This window comes from Malaclemys terrapin, chromosome 4 (genome assembly GCF_027887155.1).
Source record: "Malaclemys terrapin pileata isolate rMalTer1 chromosome 4, rMalTer1.hap1, whole genome shotgun sequence".
NCBI lineage: Eukaryota > Metazoa > Chordata > Testudines > Emydidae > Malaclemys > Malaclemys terrapin.
The window spans coordinates 86,266,099-86,289,832 of record NC_071508.1 but is presented as its reverse complement, the minus strand read 5'-3'; the positions used below and the strand labels follow the sequence as shown (position 1 = coordinate 86,289,832).

At 45.1% G+C, this 23,734-nt stretch overlaps 1 protein-coding gene across 1 annotated transcript in view; it reads right to left on the bottom strand.

Annotated features, from left to right (window-relative positions):
* Positions 1 to 585: 585 nt before the first annotated feature.
* SUSD6 (sushi domain containing 6) overlaps positions 586 to 23,734 on the bottom strand; it is a 116,326-nt gene continuing 93,177 nt past the window's right edge. Inside the window, exons 3-6 of the mRNA XM_054025927.1 lie at positions 13,183 to 13,380; positions 10,457 to 10,595; positions 8,219 to 8,643; positions 586 to 6,703 (exon numbers count right to left, since the gene is read on the bottom strand). Of these exons, the coding sequence (XP_053881902.1) occupies positions 6,678 to 6,703; positions 8,219 to 8,643; positions 10,457 to 10,595; positions 13,183 to 13,380 (788 nt within the window). The 3' untranslated portion in view covers positions 586 to 6,677. The remainder of the gene's footprint in view (positions 6,704 to 8,218; positions 8,644 to 10,456; positions 10,596 to 13,182; positions 13,381 to 23,734) is intronic.

The following is a 23,734-nucleotide window of genomic DNA, read 5'->3' as shown; positions in this document are numbered from 1 at the left end:
AGTTTGTTTCAGGAAATCTAGGCCCCAGCCAGTTTGTCAGGAGATTAAGAGAATCCGGTACTGGGATCAAGATATCTCAACTTGTTCTTAGGCTAAAGCTAATTTATACCAGGCAAGCTCAGTAGTCTTCATTATATCTCTCCCAAACCAAGTCCACTCAATACCAACAGTTGTTTCACTGGCCGGTCCGCCCAACCATTCAATGAACACCTCACCCGTCTTGGAATTTTCCTTCCTCCTATTCCTTCACCCACCGCCTTTCCAGAGTCACTTTGCCCATTCACCTTCCACCCCTTATGTATTACCTAGGGGAAAGACTGAGCCCTACTAATTGTATGCATGGAAAAGGTGACTGTGCAGTCTGCTCATATGTAATATGGAAACAGAACCCCCTTAGCTCCCAGGTGCAATAAGGCTTCATTCGTTGTCTGCAACAAGCTTTGACATCCCCAGATGGAAGGTGCTAAAGAAGTGTAGAGTATTATCAAATAACCTGCTGGTTGGTCTCTCCACTCCAGCCCAACAGCATGAGGCCAAAGGATAACATTTAAAAAAAAAAAAAAAGCACACGCAAGAGGTTAGACATTCACTTCAAAAGAACTTTTTTAATTTAGAAATGCAGTTATATACATAGAACAATTAAAATTAAATTAAACTTTGTACAAATATTAAAACACTATCTTCACACCCACTGCAATGTACAGGAGACCAGAAAATATATATAAAATAAAGCAAAAATAAAACTGATTGAGTGACATCCTGCACAATTACGTTTCATTTGTTTTAAAATCCCACATCTAGGAGTACCATTCCGCAAACAATTCCATAGTGGTGTAACTCAGATAAAAACCAGAAAACAAATTAATGCATTGAAGGCAACCAAGCTTCCCTATCTGTAACTACCTGCAGTGTGCCCAATGCATCACACAGTGTCTGCTCCACAGACAGTTCAGCTTTGTGTTTGGTTTGAACTCTTATGTAAAGTTGAGAATCAAAAATAAAGCATTACTTTTCAGCAGAATTAGATTGCCCCTCTCCTTGGCTCACCCTTGGATAGAAGCAAAAAGCATATGTTAAAATAGAAGTGCATCAATTTAATTCAGACATCCACTCTGGTGCAATCACATGTAACCTCTTAAAGTTATCCAGAAGGCCAAGTTAGAAGCAGTATGTAGGACAGAGCTCTCTGAAGAGAGGTCTGGGAGACTTGCATGCTTTGTCCTGGGAGGGGTGAGAGCAGAACAATCATTCTTGGGGTTTGTTTTGTTTTTTTCACAAGGTTCTGAAATGTTGGCAGAAGATTCATTTCCAATATAAAAACACTCCCTCAAATGAAGCCAGGCTTAGGCAGCCTCTCTATGCTTTCAAGGCCTTTTACAGAGAGAACTGAAGCTTCTTAACTACAAGTTTCTGTGAACAAATGTTTTCATCAAATTTAATTGGCAGTTCCTTCTTTGCAGGATGAAATTTACTATGCTAGTGTCTGAGAACCAGAAAGTGAAACAGATTATACTAGTTCTGCTGTCCAGGCTGGGTGAAGTGAAGAATATTAATAAAACAATTGCTGTCCAAAAATAAAAAACTAATTTTTCAAATTATCTAACATGACATGTTGTAAACAGATCAGCAAGGAAATCTGAACATTTCTATCTTGCTGTGTCTCCACATTTTTACATGGCGGAATCGCTGGTTTTTAGTATCTGATCATCTAGGCACAGTGAACCCTTCCTTATGGCCTCGCCATTATACGCATTTGCACCCAATAGTCTGAGACACCTACAGGGCTTGCTGGAGCTTTTAATAACAGCTCCTACTCACTCGCTCACCCCTAGGTGCTCTGTCTTCTGTACTCACAGCAATGATCTCCCAGCCCAGCTTATGTCCTACAGCAGAACTTGCTGCGCTCACTGAGTCCCAATTCAAATCAACCCAAATTCTCCACTCTTGGGGGAGTCTTGTACTTCCTTCTGGAATAATGTCAATATTTCTCACTCTCCCAAATTACTCCATGTGCTGTCAGGGCAAGTCGCACCTCCAGAGGCATAAAAATCCTGCTAAGTTGTCAAATTGTTAAATGGGGAAATCCTGAGAGAGTTCACTTCCAAGGGGAAATACGTAAGAGGATGCTCACAGAGTGTAATTTATGTTGCAAGTTTGCTGTTGGTTTAAAAGGATGGGAATCCTCTGGCTCTCCTCCATCCCAGAGCCACAGAGCTCTAATTGTGCAGCAGTCCTACAAAGGAGAAGAACGCTGAAGAACCCTGCTCCTTCCACCTGCAGTGGAGTGAGGCCCTTATTTATTTTTAAAAAACAAAAAACAAACACAAACCACCAACGTTCCCTTACCTGTTACTAATCCCTTTATATTATCCCAACACTGACATGATTAAAATTTGCTTTTAATTCACCCTGCACTCTATAATTCGGGCACTGAGAAGAGACCAATCCAGTTCACTTTCATTTGTAGTCAGTTTCACTAGCCTGGTACTGTAATAGTTGGATTGCAAACACGGCAGAGGAATATCCTTGTTTGAAAAAACATTTTTCAATTGGAATAGAAAGGAAATCATGGAAGAATTTCTTTTGCACGCAGTGTTTTGTAAATTTCTCCCGACAGTGTCCCTTTATGTTTTGTACCTCCTTACAAGTGCTAGTTATTTTTAATTTTCATGTATAATTAAATCATTTGAATGTTCTTGTTAAGCATTTCAGGGTACAGCATGTGTAAGACAACACAAAACTGCATCATGTTGGGAATGCTATAGGGGGGACTGTCTCCTTTTGACAACTCTGGTCTATGATTCCAGCAAGAAACGTATTCTTCACTCCAACTTAATGCTATCAAGTTATGGGAGAGCTCATAAGCAAGGGTTCTTTAAGGCTGAATTCTGCAGTTCTTGCTTTCACTGACTAAAATGGGAGTTCTGAGTGTGCAGCATCTCACTTATCTTTCTAGCTCTCTTTCCTTCCCAGAAATTGATTCCTGCCCCTTCAAGTCTCCCTTAGACTTTAAAGGTATGAAGGTAATGGTCCACATATTGCTCAGTAAAGAGAAAGAAAAAGGGTTGTTTTTTTCTTTTAGAAGTCCAGCAGATAAGTTTTCAAACAGGTTTTTTTCCCTCCTCATTTGATCTCATTTTATATGAAAGTAAACTGAATGCTTGGGAAGGTGAAACAGCCCAAAAGCTGTTTCTGCTTGTTCCGGCTTGCATCAGATCTAATGTCTCTAGTCTGCATGGATGTTTCCACAGAAGAAAGTGGCATGTTGGTTTTCTGCAACCGCCAAGGCATCTAAGGGCATCAGAGATTACCAGCCAGCAGGGTACAATTAGATCCTCCCATGAAAAGCCATCTCCAGTATCAATAGCTGCTGTTTTATCCTCTTAAAATCTAAGACAATGATTGTCCATTTCTGCTGATTACAGCCACATCTTTTCCCTCTCCCCACACCCCTCCCTCCCAGGAAAGAAACTCTGAGGGACTCTAAACAAAATTAAGGTCCCCTTCTTCTGTTGTTTTTCTCCAATTGATTATTTCTCTCAGACTGGTGGCTAACCACACTATTGTGAGTGGGGTTAGTGGACACAGCCACTATGTGCTTTGTTAGATGCAGGACTGTCAGTTTCAGCATTCAAAGCAAGGTCAGGCCCTGGGATCAAATTCCAGCTCCATTAAGAGAATGCTCTTCTGTCAGATGAAAAGTGTGGCACCTGGCCTTTGCACCCAGGCAACGGGGTGTCAGCTTTGGTTACCAGGGAACCTTAAGCTAATTAGAGAGCAATTCATTCTATTTTGTATTTGTTTGAAGAGAAGAAAACAAGGTCAGTGTTTGCACTTTGATAAGAAGTGAGAGACCAGGTTATAGGGACACTTACTTCAAACATGGGATTTTGTAGAAGAACAATTTTAAAACAGTAGAAATATTTCCATGCTGATGTTTTTTTAAATTCCAATGGAAACAATTTACAAACTAATATACTTATGGCCTGCCCTGTCTGAAAGCCAAATACTGCAGCACCATTGAGCTGGAAATGAAACAAGTTTGTTTTTTATTGTCCAAACTGAGACAGAAACAAAACCACCAAGGATAGTGAAAGTTGGATTTGTCAAATTCTTGCAGTAACCTAGGGTGTTGTAATAGGTAAAGAAGTTTGTTTAAAATATACTATTTTTAACTTGACAGTGTCTCTTTAAAACAATTCTTGCAACTTAATTTACGAGATACACGGGATGGGGGAAAAGAGAGCTGCTCCCCATATACACACCCACTGTTACAGCTGTCCTGGGAATTAACAGGCAAATGCATTAGGGAATTTAATGAGCAGGGGAGGCAGGTTGCTGGCTATACATTGCAGCCAATCCCTGCCCACTGCAGCTGGAGCCTAACCTCAGTTACTGCAGCAATAATCCATTTTAAAGTGTTATATAACATTAAGTATTCTAATATAATCACTGCTCTGGGTAGGGAGTACAATTATAAAGGGGAGAGGAAGGGGGCTGAGGTATTCACCCAGAAGTCACAGCTTGCTGAGTAAAGCCACATCTCATTGTTCCCTCCATTTCAAATACAAATTTACCGGCTTCCCTTTAGGGCAACTGCTGGTTGACCACCTGACTAGGGTACTAGGGTGAGCACGCACACCTCCATCCCCAGCCTTAGTTTAACTTTTGCCGTAGTTCAACTAATGAGCTGCATAGACTTTTTTTGATGGGCCAAGCACTGCTGCTGGAACCAACTCCAGGGAAACTGTTCCCTTGTCCTCCCTGCTTAACTCCTTTAAATCCACCAAGCAGCCCCAAACATGCATTTGGCCATGGGACATAGCTGTCCCTTGTGCAGGATCATTCATGCAGGAAACGATATATGTAACAACCTCCAGTAGGTCACACCAGGCCCTACATACACCAGGGACAAGGAATGTATTCCTAGGCTTATTTTAAGACAGCTCTGTCAAGAGAGTCATTAAAACTCATGCTCTGGACTGGGGAGGGTCCTGCTCCAGGTAACTGTTTAAAAACTGCTCTGCTGTCTCCATAATGGCCACACAACCAAACTGTGTCAACTCCACTCTTCAGAAGGGGTTTTAGCAAACACATTGTTCCCCCGCCCTGTGAAGAAGAGGCCCACATGTGGGAGCAGCTCCAAATGCACCAAGCGGTCCCATTAGGATCAAACAACAGCACAACTCTTTCCATTTAAGGTTATGAAGACATGCTGCAACTATTTAGAAAGTGGAATGCTGTATTTGAGTACCATGTGTTATGGTATCTCCTGCCAGCTAATTGGGGATGCTAACCAAAAACCCCAGCATTAGCTGACAATGTTAATATTTCTGCGGACAAAATTGTAAACATAAAAAAGGGCCAATGAATCCAGATAACACATTAAAAAGCCCTTACGTTTCCTGGAAAATTGACGGAGTAAGGGACAATGTTTCTAAATGACGTTTCCATTTTTACTGTCATGTCAAGTTAAAAGTTGTTGGTGGTAGGCAAACCCAAACAGTTATGCAGGAAAACTGATATTTTAAAAAAGCGTCAGACACCCGATACCTGCAAAAGAACAGGCCTTTAGATAAACTGGACCACAATCATGGCACACCGTGACAGCAGAATGTGACTAACCTGCAGTTAACATAGGCTTGGTTAACTGGACATCAGATAATCAGGGTTGTACTGTAAGTTTTTTTGCTTCTCAGCCTTGTCTACAACTAGCCTTTCGCAGAAATTCTCCTAGAGTTTAGCACCAGGAGCTGCCCCTGTGATAGACCAGCACTGGAAGGAACTGGTAAAATTTCTCAGAGTAGAGACAGCCCTAGACTTCAGGAAACACAAAAACTGAATGGATTGTGAGGTCGATGAAAGAACGAGACAGTGGAATTTTTTGGAATGGAATCTTGCAGAGAAACTGTTACTCTGCTACATCCAGGGTGTATGTATATTTTGTGGGGAAGATACGGGGATAACAAAGAAGGCATGAAGGGGAGGAAGAAAAAATCGTCAGGTGTTTCCAAAAATCTTGTAAAAGACCTCAGACTTCTCTGCCTTTACAATAGTCAGTGATGCCTAATTGTTAATATGCATGTAAGTTATAGAACATACCACTTTATTTTTAAAAACTATGAGCACTGCTGGATAGTGTAAATTACCCATATTGGAACTTTTCCCAAGCCCAGGTTCAGCCCTCTTGGAGAGTTCTGTCCTGCCCTAGTCACCAAGAGGATACTGGAAGAAAGATCTTTATATAAACTATATCTGCACCCAATGAGCAAGCAGTTCTTGGTCCCTGCTCTCTGGGCTGCTGAAGAGCTAGCGAGGCCTGTGAGAAGCTGCGACAAGCCGGTGTGAGAAGGAGAAAGGCACAAGTAAATAGCAGCTCTCCAGAGGCTGCAGTCAAACATCTGGCACAGGGAGGGAAGAAGAGGGAGGAGCTCAAATCCATTACATTACTCAAGCCCCTAATGCAGATGGAATGGGAAGGCCGACACCGCACCAACCCGAATGGCGCATCGAGGAGACAACCTGGCGAAATCCTTTGGATCTTCAGCTGAAGGGTCTCTGCTTGGAGGTATCCAGGGCCCAGCTTGTGAAGGTGGGGAAGGCTGCACAGAATGCTTGCATCCCAAGGAAGAAGAGGGGAAACCAAGAGGGAGAAGGCTAAACAAGTGCAGCAGGCCTCATGCTTCCTTCAACAATGGAATATCTGGGAGGGAAAAGAAAAAAAAAAAAGGTCAGACCTGACATGGGTCATTCCACGGAGCTTCTAACAGGTGGCAACAAAGTGCACAGACAAGGTATGTTACAGCCCCTCCCACATCCCAATACAGACAGACAACCTCTTACAACAGTAGTGCAGCTTTCCCCCTCTGACACCAGGCATCACTTCTCCCCACGCCTTCTAGCAGCAGCAGATGACTGCACATAGGCCTGTGGCAAGTTAACCTTTAACTACAGCCAGTGCAAGCTCCCATGTAGGTGGGAGTTAGGTAGCTCCAGCATGATCTTGACACAGTAAGCTAACCTTTTGGCTAGTCTTCCTTAGAACAAAAGAACAGTCATACTGGGTTAGACCAAAGGTCCATCTAGCCCAGTATCCTGTCTTCCGACAGTGGCCAATGCCAGGTGCTTCAGAGGGAATGAAGAGAACAGGCAATCATCAAGTGATCCATCCCGTCGTCCATTCCCAGCTTCTGGCTTATAGCAATTTGCCCTGCTAAGAGGTGCCTTAAACAGTGATTTAAAAGCAGCGCTAGACACTGCAGAACACATGGACTGTCCACCTATTTCTGCAGAGTCTGAAAGGCCCACTGAATCAGCTTTTGGCAACACTATCCCTCAACCCTGCTACCCACATTTGAGGTTTTCCTCCCATATTTGGGAATTTTGGTATTTCTCTCCCTGTAGGGGAAATAACCTTTGGGGTTTTATTGTTGAGTAGGGTTCCAAGTCATGTTGATGACTGTTATAGGGCTCGCAATGGAAAATAAAGTTCTACAAACCACCTACGATTCTTGACCTAGTGGGTCTAACCTCTACAGAAGCAAAGCTTTGTTGAGTCTCCACATCAGCTCTGTCCTTGTAAGGCCTTTCCTTCTGCAGAGTCCAGAGAACTCAGAGGGCTGGTCCGTGTTATGTGGACTCTTGTCCACTACGAGACTGAAGCACAAGACCATCACAACTCATTCCTCTTAGGACTTCAAACTAGACTTGTGCTCTGGGTCTGTAGTGTTTTAAGCACTATGCTAGCCAGTCCCTTGCCTTGTCAGTTACCGTGTCCCAAATGGAGGAGCCTCAGAAGTGCAAAGTGCTCATTTTCAAAAGAGTGCCCCCCTCCAACAAGTGGTTGTGCCTAAATAGGACTGTCCTGCGTTTTCATGGCACTGCTGGGGGTGGGGAGAAAGTTCTTTGCAAATGACTTGATAAAGACCAGAGGAAGCACCAGAGCAGAACAGACCTTCTAGTCTGGCATCTTGCCTTTGATGCTGGCCAATGCTGGATGCTTTGGAGGAAGACGTAGAGCCCCCGGAATGCACCTAATTATGTAACGCTGTACAGTGGAGGCAGGGAAATTTCTTTGACACTCAGCTGGTGACCAACTTGTGCCCTGAAGCACAAGAATCAATGGCCCTTGTAATTCTCATCCTAGCTAGCTGCACGGCAGCGACTATGCTTATTCACATTAGTGTCTCATTCAGTTTTCCCTGTTCATATCACGTACCGTCTGTGTATTCCTCCGAGGAAGTAAGTGATAAAAGGCTTTGTATATCACTGCTTTCTGAGTCTTGAGCATCTTTGTGCACAGGTCTACTGCTTGCCATGCCAGCTACCCAGGAAGAGGTGGTGGCCTGGTGTACGAGAACAGTTTCAGAGCGTTGAGAGCCACTGGCTTCACACAGTCCAGAGCGTCCTGGGGCCTCGTCCTCTCCAACAAAGCAGTCCCGAGCCCCTTGGTCCTGCTGCTGCTGCATCTCACTTGTTCCACTCTGCCCAGCTCCCTCTGACAGCACAATCTGTACCCGTGAATCTGAGGGTGGAATGCAGTTCCCTGCGCTGCCATAGACTGCTTCTTCGTAGGACGGCAAGGCCACCTGGACACCATCCACCATCATGGAGACCTGATCCCCAGATACACCTTGATCACGTCTTGAAAGAGGAAAAAGCTAATTTAGAGCATATACACAGACTGATGGCTCTGTGTGCCCCGCACTGAGCCAATGAGCCATGAAGTAACCTTTCCTTATCCCAGTCCCACCACTCAACAATGACCTGTTTAGGGAGAGTAGTATTGAATTTTACCAACATCCCATTAAAAGCAATTACCTCCTTGTACTGCCATGCAAGTGACCACACACTAGTTCTCCTCCTGTTACAGTGGCTGGCACCGCAGAAGAGATGGGCATGCTCCAGAACTCTGCCCTCAAATGAGACAATGCCCTACTGCTCAACAGCCACCCCACCAGCTGTTTAAGGAGCAGCAGTGATTGGTTCAGAAGACAAATCTGTAGCCACCTGGAAGAAGGGCAGCATAGCATAGTACACACCTCTGGCAACAGAGAAGTTGAAATGTGGGACACTCCCCACCTCCATGTACAGCTGTCTTTTCCCAGGTCAGGAGGGCAAACGTCCTGTACCTTTTTTTATTTCCCCCCCGCCCACCCCGCAGGGATAATCAGAGATGTGCACATACATCAGAGGCTCCTGAATAACCAATTTACTCTGGCTGGTCAGTACCTTTATTTAGTGATATCAGCACAATTCACAGCCACAGAAGCAGCTGAGGGATCTCTTGAATGAGCTGGGGACTGGCAGGGGAAGGGGCAGACGTAAATACACAGGCTCTTACTTAGGTAATCATCCAACAGAGGGAAAGGAAGGAGGCTGAAGTAGAGGACAGTCCAATAGGGTTTGGAGAACATCTTACATTTAAAATTTAGAAGCAAAGAAATAGAATAGCAAATAGCTCATCAGGTGGAATGGGAGAACAGTAGCCACAGAAAATGAAAAGCAGAGCACCGCCCGATACCGTTGCTGTACCCGAGTTCAGGGGATCTCCAAGAGGAGTGGTTCACAAGTGCTGGGCACAGTGCTTCACAGTGCACAGATGCTGTATTCCCTGAAGCCCATGGACACACTGTGCATCCACAGAACTCTTCCCACCCATAATACTGCCTGTGCCTCATCACTGGAGACATGTAAATGGGGCAGCTAAAAGTAATGAGTGCATGGGGGTGGGGTGTGTGTGAAATCACAGTTCCATTATGTCCTGAGTTTGTGAGGCCCACGGTTTAAATAGGACAGGGGACAGCCCTTTCCTCAACTCCATTCAGTGTGCTATCCTACGGGAAGTGAATTTTCGGAGGTTAGGCCCAGCTTCCAATAAACTACGTTCACATCACAAAAAAATACAGCACACATTAGTGCTGACTGATTCCTCCTGTTGTTGGCAGTCTTAGTGGACAGACCACAGACTGACAAGATCTGGAGACTAAACTCTCTTCAGATAAGGGCTGAGGTACATTGGCAAGGCAGTGGAAGCTTGCGATAAGACTGCCAGTAGCAAATCTATTCTGTAGATGAGAATAGAATGTCTTTTCTTGGGTCATCAACCCGATGGCTTCTTTTGCCAGCAGTAAATTTATTTAAAGGAAAGGGATGAGAAGTTATGGCCATTAAAACCAGACCCTGCTCATCACGACATGAGGAAATTATACCGAAACCCAGCAGACCAACAAAGCAACAAACTTGAAGAAAGAGCGATGAAGAAAAGCAGAAAAGGATGAAAAAAGGAAATAAGAGAAAAACAGAAGAACAGGACAGAGAAAGGAAAGAAGAGTGATGGGGTTGAGATGACAGAAAGGGGAGACAAACCCAACACCCTTGTGGACTGCACATGTAAATACATATTACATCCCCGAGCCCCTGCCCTCTGTTGAAACTTTCCTCCCACTGAGCTCACCTGCTGTGATGAAAAGACTTCAGCTTTGGCTGCAGCAAAACGAACAGTACAACTAAGAGAAGGATCAGAGCTACTGAACTTGCTGTGGAGGCCACTATGGAGAGGGTGGGCACCCCGATTGTCGGGGGCGAATCTTTATCTACAAAACCAAAAGAAACAGAAATTAAATGGTTCATGCCTTAGAACAGGCATCATGCGAACAAGGTACATACAAGGGGCCTCTGAAAAATGGAGGGAGTCTCAGGGAAGAGCAATAGAGGGGGGGAGGGAGGCGAATTTAGGAGAGAATGAGTTAAACATACATTTAGTTTGATTAAGTGACAACTACAAAGAGGCTTGATGACAATAAGGAAGGAAAAGAATTGTTTAGCGTAACAGAAGGGTGTTTTAGGCTGAACAGCAGGAAAAGCTCCATGTTAATAGGAATTCTTAGCCAATGGAAGAGTCTGCCCCAAGGAAAGAAGTGGAACCCCCATGGCTTGGCACAGGTAAAACGTGACAAGGGAGCTGGGCAGCGGTAGCTATGCTGATGGGAGAAGCCAACATAGCACTCTCTACACTGGCGCTTAAGTCAGTCCCACAGTAAGCGTTAGTGTTGACATAACCTAACGAACATGTAGTAGGTAATAATCCTGTACTGGCAGGGAGATGAACTAAGACAGCCTAAGAGGTCTTCTCCCCCTCTACATGGTGTAATTGCCTGTCTGTTGCTTCTATCCCCTAGCCCAGTGTTTCCCAGACTTGGGACACCACTTGTGTAGGGAAAGCCCCTGGTGGGCTAGGCCGGTTTGTTTACCTGCCACATCTGCAGGTCCGGCCGATCGCGGCTCCCACTGGCTGCGGTTCGCTGCTCCAGGCCAATGGGAGCTGCGGGAAGCGGCGGCCAGTACGTCCCTCGGCCTGCGCCGCTTCCCGCAGCTCCCATTGGGAAACACTGCCCTAGCCCATCTAAGTGATGACTAAAGTCTTCTATACTAATCCTCCCCGCAATGCTCGTAGGTCCACCGGCCAATGCTCTTACATGCTTCATATACAGGACATCCCCATTTAACTGAACCTCAGTTAAGCTAAACTTCCATTTTGCGGCAATTCACTATGCCCTCTAGGGTCACACCCAGCAATAGGTACTTAGTGTAGACAAGACCTTCACACCACGTTCCTATATGGCTGCATTTTCTGTGAAGCGGTGTGAAACCCAGAGATGGATTAAGATGTGATCATTTGCTTTGAAGCCCATAGTCTGAACACAGTTTCCTAATTTCTCACTGGCTTTTTCACTACCTTCCACCAGTGTCTTGAGGCCCTTCGCTTCTGGTCAACCCAGGCCATGTGTGGTATTAACCCATCCCTAGTGATACTAGAGAAAAGCCACATAGTCACTGCCATTCGCATTGCTACTTGCAGTCCTAGAGAGGGTAAAATGCCATCACGCAGGAATGCTGTCCAAGCATGGCTAGTTGCCACAGTGAAGGGTTTTCTTTCATGGACTGGGACTGGGGGGGGAAGTGGGATAGGAAAGAACAAAGGAATTTTTACAATCCCACGCTGAACTCAGAGCGCTTTCAGGTTCTATCTGGTCACAGGTGAATTCCACTTTCCCCTCCCCTGGCACAGAGACTCAGACTAAGGGCTGCAAAGTGGCCAGGAGGGAAAAGGGCATCTTTGGGAATAATATAGTAGGTTCTAGTGGCCATAGAGCTCGGGTGAACTCTAAGAAGGGGTGCTTTTCTGTTTGCTTTCTGATTAAGTTAAACCAGAAAGCAAAATAGGTTATAAACACTAATCCCTGAGGAAAAGATTTGACTCCAACTGTTGCTGCTGAGTCATTCCACCAGTATATGGGCTCAAAAGGACTCCTCCCCGCACCAGCTTTTATTGGGTATGCATGCTTTTTAAAACCAGAAATCCCATGGAAAATAAAATTACAGCTGTAGAACAAACATTTTTCTGCAGACTGCTTTACTTTCCTGTCATGGGAGAGGAATTCCTGTCCAGCTTGGGAGAGCCCCACATAACAAAAGCTGTCAATTTCCATTTGGAAAGAAAGAAAACAGAAAACATCTATCAGCAACATCCATCAGGCCAGGCCAAACAAACAGCACGGGGGAGCTCTGCAGCAGACTGCAAGCTCCAAAAGCAAATAAATCAGCCCCTCCAAAAATGAGTGTTAGAAAGCACTGGTGAAGAAACACACACACACACACACACACACACACCAAGGTGCACAAAGTTTGCTCTGATGAGGAAGGTATTGCCTGCAGTATTGTTGTAGCCCTGTTGGTCCACAGGATATTAGAGATACAAGGTGGGTGATGTATTGTCAGCTTGCTAGGAGCCAGAGGGGCAGCGCTGAAGGTGCACACGATAGAGCAGCTTACTGCCCCCTTATCTCTAATATGGCAAGATGGAATCGGTTATCTCAGCAGGCTAATACGGGAGCCTCCACTCAAACCATGATGGAGATCTGCATCCAGAAGCACATCTTCAAAGGACATGGGCTGGACTTTGACAGGAAGAATGTAGGAGAGGTGGTGTGTGTCTTTTACACTGTGAGCTGGGATTACCATTGATTTTGTTTGTACAGCACCTACCATAAGGGGCCCAACCTTGTATTCTTTAGGCACTACCACAATATAGATATCAAATATTAAAAGACATAATAAGTAATAGAGAAGACAGTCTAAAATGCAAGCTACCTTCCTTACTTGCTGTAATGCATTACTCACCTTGGCTTAGCCTACAGCTAATTTCCATGGCTGGATTCCATTCTCCATTCTTGCACGTCAAGTATTTGTAATCTCCCTTTAGCATGTAGCCTTCATCACATACATACTCTATGACGCTGTCGGATGTCAGAGGGTCACTGCAAGGAGTTGGATGGCATTTGTAGCCTCCATTCTCAGGCTCCGGTGGACGGGGGCAAACTGGAGGAAAAGGGGAAAGGAGAGAACCCATCATGAAGATGTTGCATAGAGGAAGACTCCAATTGTGCAAGTACTGCAAAAATCAACTGAAAATGTGGCGCATGCTTGTAGTTCCTCCTGCTGGCTTCTGAGAAGTATTTTGTTACTAGAAATAGGAAGAAACATCATGATACAGCAATGACACTCCACTACCTGGGTTTCACCCCTACCAAATCTAGTGCAGTTGTTGAATGCTAGGTTTTATTCCAATACTATAAGTTAGCCACCAAGTCAAGGAAGGGTCAAAGAAAGACTTAAAAAACCAAGGTAAGTAGAGCATGTCTACACAGCAAAAAAACCCATGGGTCAACTAACTTGGGCTCTGAGGGCTCATGTTACAGGCCAAAATAAATGTAGACGTTCCCATTCAGGCTGGAGCCTGGTCTCTGAGACCCACTCCCTCCTTGCTGGGTTTCAAAGCCTCGGCTCCAGTCCAAGCAGGAACATGTACACTGAAATTTGGGTGCAGTCACGCTGCCGTGGGGTTTTTTCCTATCTCTTCAGTGTAGACATACCCTAAGAGACATCCATAGCAGTGCCACTTGTAAATTGCTTCAAGTGTGGACACCTCTCTAGACAGGCCCATAAAGTCCTTATCCTATGTCTCCCCACGCGGTAACTTCATTATTGAATTTCTTCTCTAAGGTCTAGGCGGCTTAGTCAGCCTGCACAACTTGATATGGAGAGAGAACAGTTTCCTTCCACTCAAATGAATTCTAGAATCATAGGACTGGAAGAGACCTCGAAAGATCATTTAGCCCAGCCCCCACACTCATGGCAGGACTAAGTATTAGACCATCCCTGACAAGTGTTTGTCTAACCTACTCTTAGGAGATTCCACAACCTCCCTAGGCAATTAATTCCAGTGCTTAACCACCCTGACAGTTCGCAAGTTTTTCCTAATGTTCAACTCTTGCTGCAATTTAAGCCCATTGCTGCTTGTCCTATCCTCAAAGGTTAACTAGAACAATTTTCCCCCCTCCTTTTTATAACAACCTTTTAAGTCCTCAACAACTGTTAATCAAGTCCTCTCTCGTCTTCTCTTCTCCAGACTAAACAAACCCAATTTTTTCCAATCATCTCTCATAAGTCATGTTTTCTAGACCTTTATTCATTTTTGTTGTTCTTCCCTGAACTTTCTCCAACTTGTCCACATCTTTCCTGAAATGTGACGCCCAGAACTGGACACAATACTCCAGTTGAGGCCTAATCAGTGCAGGGTAGAGTGGAAGAATTACTTTTATCTTGCTTACAGTATTCTTGCTAATACATTCCAGAATGATTGCTTTTTTCGCAACAGTGTTAAAACTATTGACTCATTTAGCTTGTAATGCACTATGATCCCGAGATCCCTTTCTGCCGTACTTCTTCCTAGGCAGTCATTTCCAATTTTGTATGCGTGCAACTGATTGTTCCTTCCTAAGTGGAGTACTTTGCATTTGTCCTTATTGAGTTTCATCCTATTTACTTCAGACCATTTCTCCAGTTTATCCAGATCAGTTTGAATTTTAATCCTATCCTCCAAAGCACTTGCAACCCCTCTGCAAACTTTATAAGTGTACTCTCTAGGCCATTATCTAAATCATGGAGGAAGATATTGAACAGAACCAGACCCATAACTGATCCCTGCAGGACCCCACTCTTTATGCCCTTCCAGCATGACAGTGAACCACTGACAACTACTCTCTGAGAACAGTTTTCCCATCAGTTATTCATCCACCCTATAGTAGCTCCATCTAGGTTGGATTTCCCTAGTTTATGAGAATAACATGCAAGACCGTATCAAAAGCCTTACTAAAATCAAGATCATACCATATCTACCACTTCCCCCTCCACCAGGTTTGTTATCCTATCAAAGAAAGCTATTAGATTGGTTTGACAAGATTTGTTTTTGACAAATCCATGCTGTTACTTATCACTTTATCTTCTTGGTGTTTGCAAACTGATTGCTTAATTATTTGCTCTATTATCTTTCAGGGTACTGAAGTTACACTGACTGGTCTGTAATTCCCCAGGTTGTCCTTATTTCCCTTTTTATAGATGGGCACTATATTTGCCCTTTCCCAGTCCTCTGGAATCTCTCCCGTCTTCCATTAGTTTTAGAAAATAGTCGCTAATAGCTCAGATATCTCCTCAGTCAGCTACTTGAGTATTCTAGGATGTATTTCATCAGGCCCTGGTGACTTGAAGACATCTTATTTGACATGAGCAATGCCCAGGTTGGGGACCTTTGCCTCAGATAAAACAGGTGCCCCATTTGAGGGGAAAAGCAGGGTCTAATACCTGAGCCCAGCTAAGAGAAAGGAGGGCAGACAGATGAAATAGCCTCAGAGCTAAGCCCAGCTGGCAGAAAGATTCTTATTTTGTGTTTGTTTTGGTACAGACTTTGGACCCTGCTAAAAGAGAGAGAGTGTGTGTTTGTGTGTGTGTGTTTTTGTAGTAACCTGGCCAGAAGGCTCTGCCGGAAGCTATCAGAGCTCCCTGAAAACCTTGTTGGGGAAAACTGAGGCCGAGCAGTTGAAGCACTGTTCCTCACAAGGAGGTGCATAGTGGGCAGCATACTGACAACACGGTAACTTGTCTATTTAGAAGTGGCAAATGCATATCAAGGCCTCGTGGAAAACCGAAGACAGTTCTGCTACATTTCTGCCAGTATAATCAATAGCTACAGAAGGGGGAAAAAAATAGAAAATGAGGAAATTGGCATGAAAACAGGATCTTTGCTGCTTATGATTTCATCTCCTCTGGCAGCTTGCTGTTATTGCTGGCAGCATGCAGAGTCTCCGATAGGCTCTCCACTACCACCACTTATCAACTGAGGAACCGGTCCTATTCTGAAGGTGTTCCTCCTCCAGTAACCTGGACAGTGAAAAACATCAAACTGAAGCGAACATTCTTACATTATTCAAACACCGAATGCAGGAGAGAAGAGTCCATCACTTCTCCCTTTAAATTCAGATCAACATCTCAGTCCTAGTGAGGAAGCTTGGTTCATATTTAATAAAACACTTTGGGGCCTGAATAAATTCAAGTGTTTTACTTTTTACCACAGTGGGTTACCCACACCCTCTCTTGTAATCTCTGATGTACACATCTTGTGACACATGCAGAGGAGTGATGATGCTATAGTTTCACCCATGATCCCAGGGAAACTGGATGGTATTACTTAAAATGATCACCAGTGAAATAGTTAATCCTGACTTAACTTGGAAAGTGACAGTTTACACTCCACAGTGAGATGAGGGAGGGCAGGTCATCTCTCTTAGGACCAGATGCTTTGTACAGAGGACCTAAGGAGGAGAGGGGGAGTATGGGAAGAAGGAATCCTCCCTCCAGTCCAGTAGTACGGTGTGCTATAGCTATAACCCTGAAATTTGGGAGCAGACGGCACAACACTTGTACTCCCACTACACAGGGGATGTATAGAGTCACTTAGTAGCAAGCTAAACAGCCACTGCTCTGCACCGCCCTAGCCACACCAGACTCTTCTATGTGGAGTCTGCTCAAGTGGCCTGACCCCTCCCCTGCACAGCACCATCACAGTGGTTCTGCCGAGTTTAGGGCCTGCTTCATTTACAGGGGGAGGCAATTTAAGCATCAAGCCCAACGAGCTATTTCATCATGTCTGTCTGCATACTCGGGACTGCAGTGGGTCACATTCTAAGTAGTGTCCCAACAAAGATTTCCCCCCCCACACCCCCTCCTTTTAAATGAAAGTTTAAACTGATAGGTCCAGAAACCTGCTATTGGAACATACTGCTGAGAAGCAACCAGCTCAATACAACCCAGGGTGACGGAAGTAAGGTATCGTTAAGCCAGGGGTCAGCAGCCTTTCAGAAGTGGTGTGTCGAGTCTTCATTTATTCACTCTAATTTAAGGTTTTGCGTGCCAGTAATACATTAACGGTTTTAGAAGGTCTCTTTCTATAAGTCTATAATATATAACTAAACTATTGTTGTATGTAAAGTAAATAAGATTTTTAAAATGTTTAAGAAGCTTCATTTAAAATTAAATTAAAATGCAGAGCCCTGTGGCCAGGACCTGGGCAGTGTGAGTGCCACTGAAAATCAGCTTGCATGCTGCCTTTGGCACGCGTGCCATAGGTTGCCTACCCCTGGTTAAGCAGTTTTCATGTAGACTCTAACCACTAAGGCAGGGGTAGGCAAACTACAGCTCACGGGCCGGCTTTGGCCCGCGAACTGTTTTAAGCCGGCCCACAAGCTCCCGCTGGGGAGTGGGGTCTGGGGCTTGCCCCGCTCCAACGCTCCAGCCGGGGCGCAGGGTTGGGGGGGGGGGGGGGCCCACACCATGCGGCTCCCAGAAGCAGCCGCATGGCCCTGTTCCGGCTCCTACGTGCTCCAATGGCCCCCTCTGGTGCTCCAATGGGAGCTGCAGGAGTGGTGTCTGGATGGGGTAGTGTGCAGAGCTGCCTGGCTGTGCCTCCAGGGAGGAGCAGGAGAAGGGACATGACACTGCTTCCGGGAGCCACTTGAGGTAAGCGCCACTCAGAGCCTGCACCCCTGAACCTCTCCCCACGCCCCAACCCTAATCCCCCTCCTGCCCTCTGAACCCCTCGATCCCAGCCCAGAGCACCCTCCTGCACCCCAAACCCCTTATCCCCAGCCCCACCACAGAGCCCATACCTCCAGCCAGAGCCTGCACCCATTCCTGCACCCCTGCCCCAGCCCCGATCCCCCTCCCGCTCTCCAAACCCCTTGATCCCAGCCCAGAGCCCTCACCCCCTCCCCCTCCCGCACACCAACCCCACATTTGTGAGCATTCATGGTCCGCCATACAATTTCTATTCCCAGATGTGGCCCTCAGGCCAAGAAGTTTGTCCACCCCTGCACTAAGTGTACATCTCCATGGGAACTAAAAACTCTTGGTCAGCCAGCTTGGGTTGAGGGGCTGTAAAATTGCTTTGTAGACATTTGGGCTCAGGCTGGAACCCAAGCTCCAGGAACCCATGGGGGGGGAAGAGTCCCAAAGTCCGGGCTCCAAGCCCAAGCGTCTACAGTGCAATTTGTAGCCTCGGAGCCCGAGCTCCATGAGCCTAAGTCAGTTGACCCAGCCAGCCGCAGCCGTTCCATGGGTCTTTTATTCCAATGTAGAGGTACCCTCGCTACACAAGCATCTATGAGTTTCTTCTAGTCTCCATTCTTTTGCACTGTATTCATGCATGCCTTTTATATCAGAAGCCCTACTGAGTAGGGTTGCATTTCTTTGTTTGGTGTGCTCTCTATTGTAAAGGGCTATGTACACCAGTGATGCTATATAAATTACATACAAAAAGCTTTACTTTAAAAATGTTAGGTTACACTCAAGCAGTTGAAAGCTTGCAAATACCAGAATTTAGGTTACCTAAGCAACCTTAATTCAGCCCCCTTGTGTGTATGAATCAGAATGAACAGTCTTCAATTACATGATCACATGTTTTCCCTCCAGAAACCCGTGGCCTCATTCAGTGCAAAAGATGGATGATGCTCACGGAATGAAGCAGTTGAATATGGTTATCCTCATCATTCAGTGATCCCTGCCTTGTTTACTGCATACAATGCAATGATTATAGAATTAGTCATTTCCTCATTGACTTTTCTAGGGCGCTTATTGCCATGGGATCTGAGTGCCTCACAAATATTAATAATTCATCTCCACTGTGAGGTAAGAGTATTTCCATCTGGATTTTATACCCCAGGAAACAGACATGGGGAGACATGCCTAAGGCCAAATGATGACTCAGTAGCAGAGGCAGAATTAGAGCTAAGCACCTCCCAACCCTGTGCTGCTTCTTCCAGTCCACACAGCCTTAATGCTACAGGGGTTAAGCATGCACAGCTCCCAATGACTTTAATGGCAGCTGAGTGCTCAGTACCTCGGCAAACCAGGCACTGGGTGTCTCAAGATGGTACCCAGAAAATGAAGAACATGTGGCTATAAGCCAAGCTTTCCATTTAATGACTTATCTAAATTCTGGAATTTCCTAGCTTTTGAGTGCTTGATTTTGCACCCTAAATAATATTTTTGAGTTTTTTGTATGCAACTCATTAGGTCTTAAAAAGGAGTGGAAAAAAAAACGATTTTGTGCAACTAATACCATCCTCATCGTACATCAGGAGCAAGGTCTGAACCCCGACCATTCAGCACCATAGCACTCCTTGAGCTACAGGACTGAGGGAACCCATCCCAGTTTCTCCCCACTCCTCCCTTGAATACCTAGGGGACCTTCTTCCCTATGTGGTGTCACCAGAGGGGTGGGTTTCCAGGTGGGCCACTGGGGCTATGTGCTGAATCCAGAAGGAAGACTTAGTCAGGGGAGAGCCCAGCTTGTCTCTCTCTTCCCCTTTCCCTGGGAGGTATGTAGATGTGAGAGTGTATGGGTGTGTGTGAAATACCTTCTCCATGTAGTGCCCCAGAGAGGGGAATGGGCCACTGAGACAGTGTGTGGTGTCTGGAATACAGTGGTCAGGAAGAGTTTGGCCTAATTCTCTTTCCAGAGAGACATTCTCCGCTAATGGGTTTAGTGCAGTGTGGGGGCCCAGCCTTACATTAGAATGCTCACCTTCAATGTGGCATGTTGCCAACATGTTCCCCATGGACACAAACTACAGAAGGGAAATGGTGATTTTCCAAAGTTATTTCTCTCCATCAAACCTGAGCAGAATTTCATCAGCCAAAGAAAAGGCCCTTCTCTGGCCCTCAGGCTTACTTCCTGCCAAATTTCAAAGGCCTGCTGCACACCGTCTCAAAAATGTCACAGGAATTCTTTATAATGGAAAGTGTTAAGCAACCTAAAACCAGGGGGAGCTGGTAGCCAGCTCTACAAGGTAAATGGCACTCACATTTTCACTGGCTTTTTTATGCATCTGAAACCTTAACAGAATTCCTATGTATTTCTTGCCTCATCCCCCTCCAAAATGGTTTAACTCTTGTTCCTAGAAGTGTGAACAGTGCACAGAGCTCCGTGTTGATGAGACACTTACAGCATTGTGCCAAGCAATGGAGGGAAATAAAATAAATCTAGATAATCGCAATTTCAAGCTTCCCAAGGGGATATTACAGCCCTGGGTGAGTAAAAGCTATTTGGAAAGCTATGCCTATCCCCTTTGCACAGCTTGCTTTTAAGACTCTCTTATTAGGGTAAGAACTATGAACACAGCCTACTGGTGCAAGGGGCCAAGGTCAGATATTTAGGTTTACATGGCTCTTCGGAGAGGTTGTTCTCAGCCGGGAAGGGAGAGAGGGAGAGAAAAGAGGGAAGAATCACAAGGTAAGAAAGCCCAGCATTTGAGTATCGTTGAAATCAGCCCAGCAGGAGAGAACTGCCATCTCCAGATTGATGGGCAGGTTTAATCTATGGGTACGTCCACACTACCCGCCGGTTAGCGATCGATCTATCAGGGATCGATTTATCGCATCTCGTCTAGACGTGATAAAATCGATCCCCAAACGCGCTTCCCGTCGACTCCAGAACTCCACCAGGGCAAGAGGCGGAAGCGGAGTCAACAGGGGAGCCGCGACCATCGATCCCGCACAGTGAGGATGGGAGGTAAGTCGATCTAAGTTATGTCAACAGCTGAAGTTGCGTATCTCCCCCCTAGTGTAGACCAGCCCTATGTATCAGGATTTCTACTAGGGCAGTTCTAAAGGTGTCAGACATCTTTATTCATTGTCATTCTAAATGCAAGACAAGTAGGATGTTTGGTTTCACTTTGTAAAATAAAAAGCGACAAAAGTCTTTCCTTGCTTTATATCACATTTCCCCTTCTCAATAACCAATGGGACACAGAAAACTGCTGCTAACCCCATGTTATCAGTAGATGTTCTCAAGAGAACTCTGCTCTCCTTAGAAGGGAACTAACCACTTTCATGTCAAAGTTGTAAGGTTCTTTGAATAAATTTGTAATGGTCCTTTAAATAGTTGTAAACAGGACAAAAGAGTAGGAAATCTTCTATCATGTGGACAAGAAAAGCTACCACAAAATGAGCCTCCTAGATTCCTACCCCCAGCAAGACTGCTATTGTCTTCTCCATTTACTTCTTTCCACCAAACTCATATCCAGACATCCTTCCAGCTAAGAGGGGCTAGATGTGGCTTCCTCTGGAGCTGATCAAAGATGTGTAAAGTCAGGTAGTGTGGTTACCTAAGTGTTATATAGGTGTTCCTTGGCCTTTGCTAGCCTGGGAATATGCTCAAGTTTGAACTCTGATCAAAGATGGTGCTGTAAAGAGTTTGTGATGAGTTGTAAAAGATAAGCCCAGATCATGTGTGGTCATTAAAGATCCCATGGCACTTTCTGTTATGGGGGGATACCTACTACAGCTGCCCTGTTCCACCCCACAGTGACCTCTCAGCAGTGGGTGAGGCAATTCTTCCTTATTTTAGGAGCCCCGTCATCATGAAGCATGATTTATATGTAATAGAAGAGAGATTATAGCTATGACTGGCAATTAGAGAATTTCATATCTTTTTCCCCAACTGAACATTCAGTCTGGTTAGTGGACCTTGGAGTTGCCACTTAGTGAAGGAATAAAGCATTAAAAACCCAGTCATTCCTTACAGGAGTAAGGAGCACAGTTTCTCTTTATTTTGCTATGAAATGTAGATCATCCCACGAAGTGGCAAAGTCACATTACAACACAGACCATTAGAAACAATCCAAGAAACCCACACAAGCACACTGGATAGCAAAACATAGACAGACTTCCACAACAGAAGAATGACTCCCAAAAGATTGGATTCTCCAATGCCCTTAGATACCAAAGAACAAATAGAGACAAGCAGAGTCTCTACCACAATGTGGATTTACATCAAGTATAGGTTTTAGGATCATAACCAAAAACTAATAGAGTACTTGAACCTGACAGAAATAAACCTCCACAATTAGCCATTCAGTCACAATACAAACAGATAAGGAATCTGCTGTGGCAATGAAGGAGTGTAGCACAATCCACTTACATGCAGGATGAAAGAACAAACTAAGCACTTAAATCCACATAACTAGATGAAGGCTAATATTAGCAGCTTGTCATAGGATTACAAAACCCATAGACATTTATCTTATTGCCCAATAGTGACGCCATAAGTGATGCTAGAAAGGCACCAAGGTCAAAGTCTTATGTTCCTTTCACAATGTGTATTAGGAAAATTTATACATGCTTAACCTAAAGTTTCCTTTCCTCAGCTGGCCAGGTCCATAGATCCTATAGCCTGCTTGTTGCAGCAGTGGGTGTAGAACTCAATTCCATCAGTCACTGACTCAGATACAATTCTGATGCCAGTTTAGCTGGTGGGTGGGTGTGTCAGGGGAGGGGGGGGCAGAGGGCTCCGTGCGCTGCCCTCACCTCCAGGCACCTCCCCGCGAAGCTCCCATTGGCCAGGAATGGGGAACCGCGGCCCTCTGCCCCCAAGAACTGTGTTCCCTCTTCTGATTCAGAGGATCTGCAACTGACTTTAGACAAACCCTGAATCTGCCCCCAAGAACTGCCTTTATCAGCATGAAAAATACAGTAGTGCTGCTTTACAAGAAATAGCTAGTCCTGTGTATTCAGAATCAAAGGACTGGAAGGGACTTCGAGAGGTCATCTAGTCCTGTCCTCTGCACTCATGGCAGGACCAAGTATTATCTAGACCTCTAATATTATTCTGGTAGAGTCTGCTGAGTACGTGTCTCATGCTAACCCATTTGCTCAATCTGGTGGGCAGCCATTTCTTTACAAAAGGAGGACAGTTTACCACCAAGGTGTACTATGGGTCATGTCTGTTTAGTGATGTGAACAGATCTCTTGGAAACATCACCTCTGGAGAAATTTCTCCTTGATCCGTTTTATATTCTTCTTCTGTACTGGCTCTCTTTTACTGTAAGTGCTTGTGGAATAGTCTCTAGAGGGATGTTTACCCTTGCAATATAGTCACTATTCCCTTTTACACCTCCTGGCACATGGTAGGGTTTAGTTGGGGTCCCCCCGCCCAGGTCTTAGCCACTATTTTTGCCCATCTGCTCTCCTGAGTTTTCCTCCAGCATATTTTGATGTAGCCAGGAGCAGCTCAGCTTGGATCTCTGCTTTCCAGCAACATGGCCACTTATGCTTATGTTACTGGCCACAGCCCTGGCTGAGAAATGTAAAACATCTAAAGACTTATACAAGATAAATATAGCAACTAGGGACATCTTTCAGAGGCTTGTCCTCAGCCCCTGGGGCTTTTTGACCTTCATAACAAAAGGAAGCAGGACAATGAGTCTGTCCATATCAGGGTCACCTGAATGAAGCAGGACGCTGTGGAAGCCTACAGTGGTCTTCAGTAACGTTTTTGAAA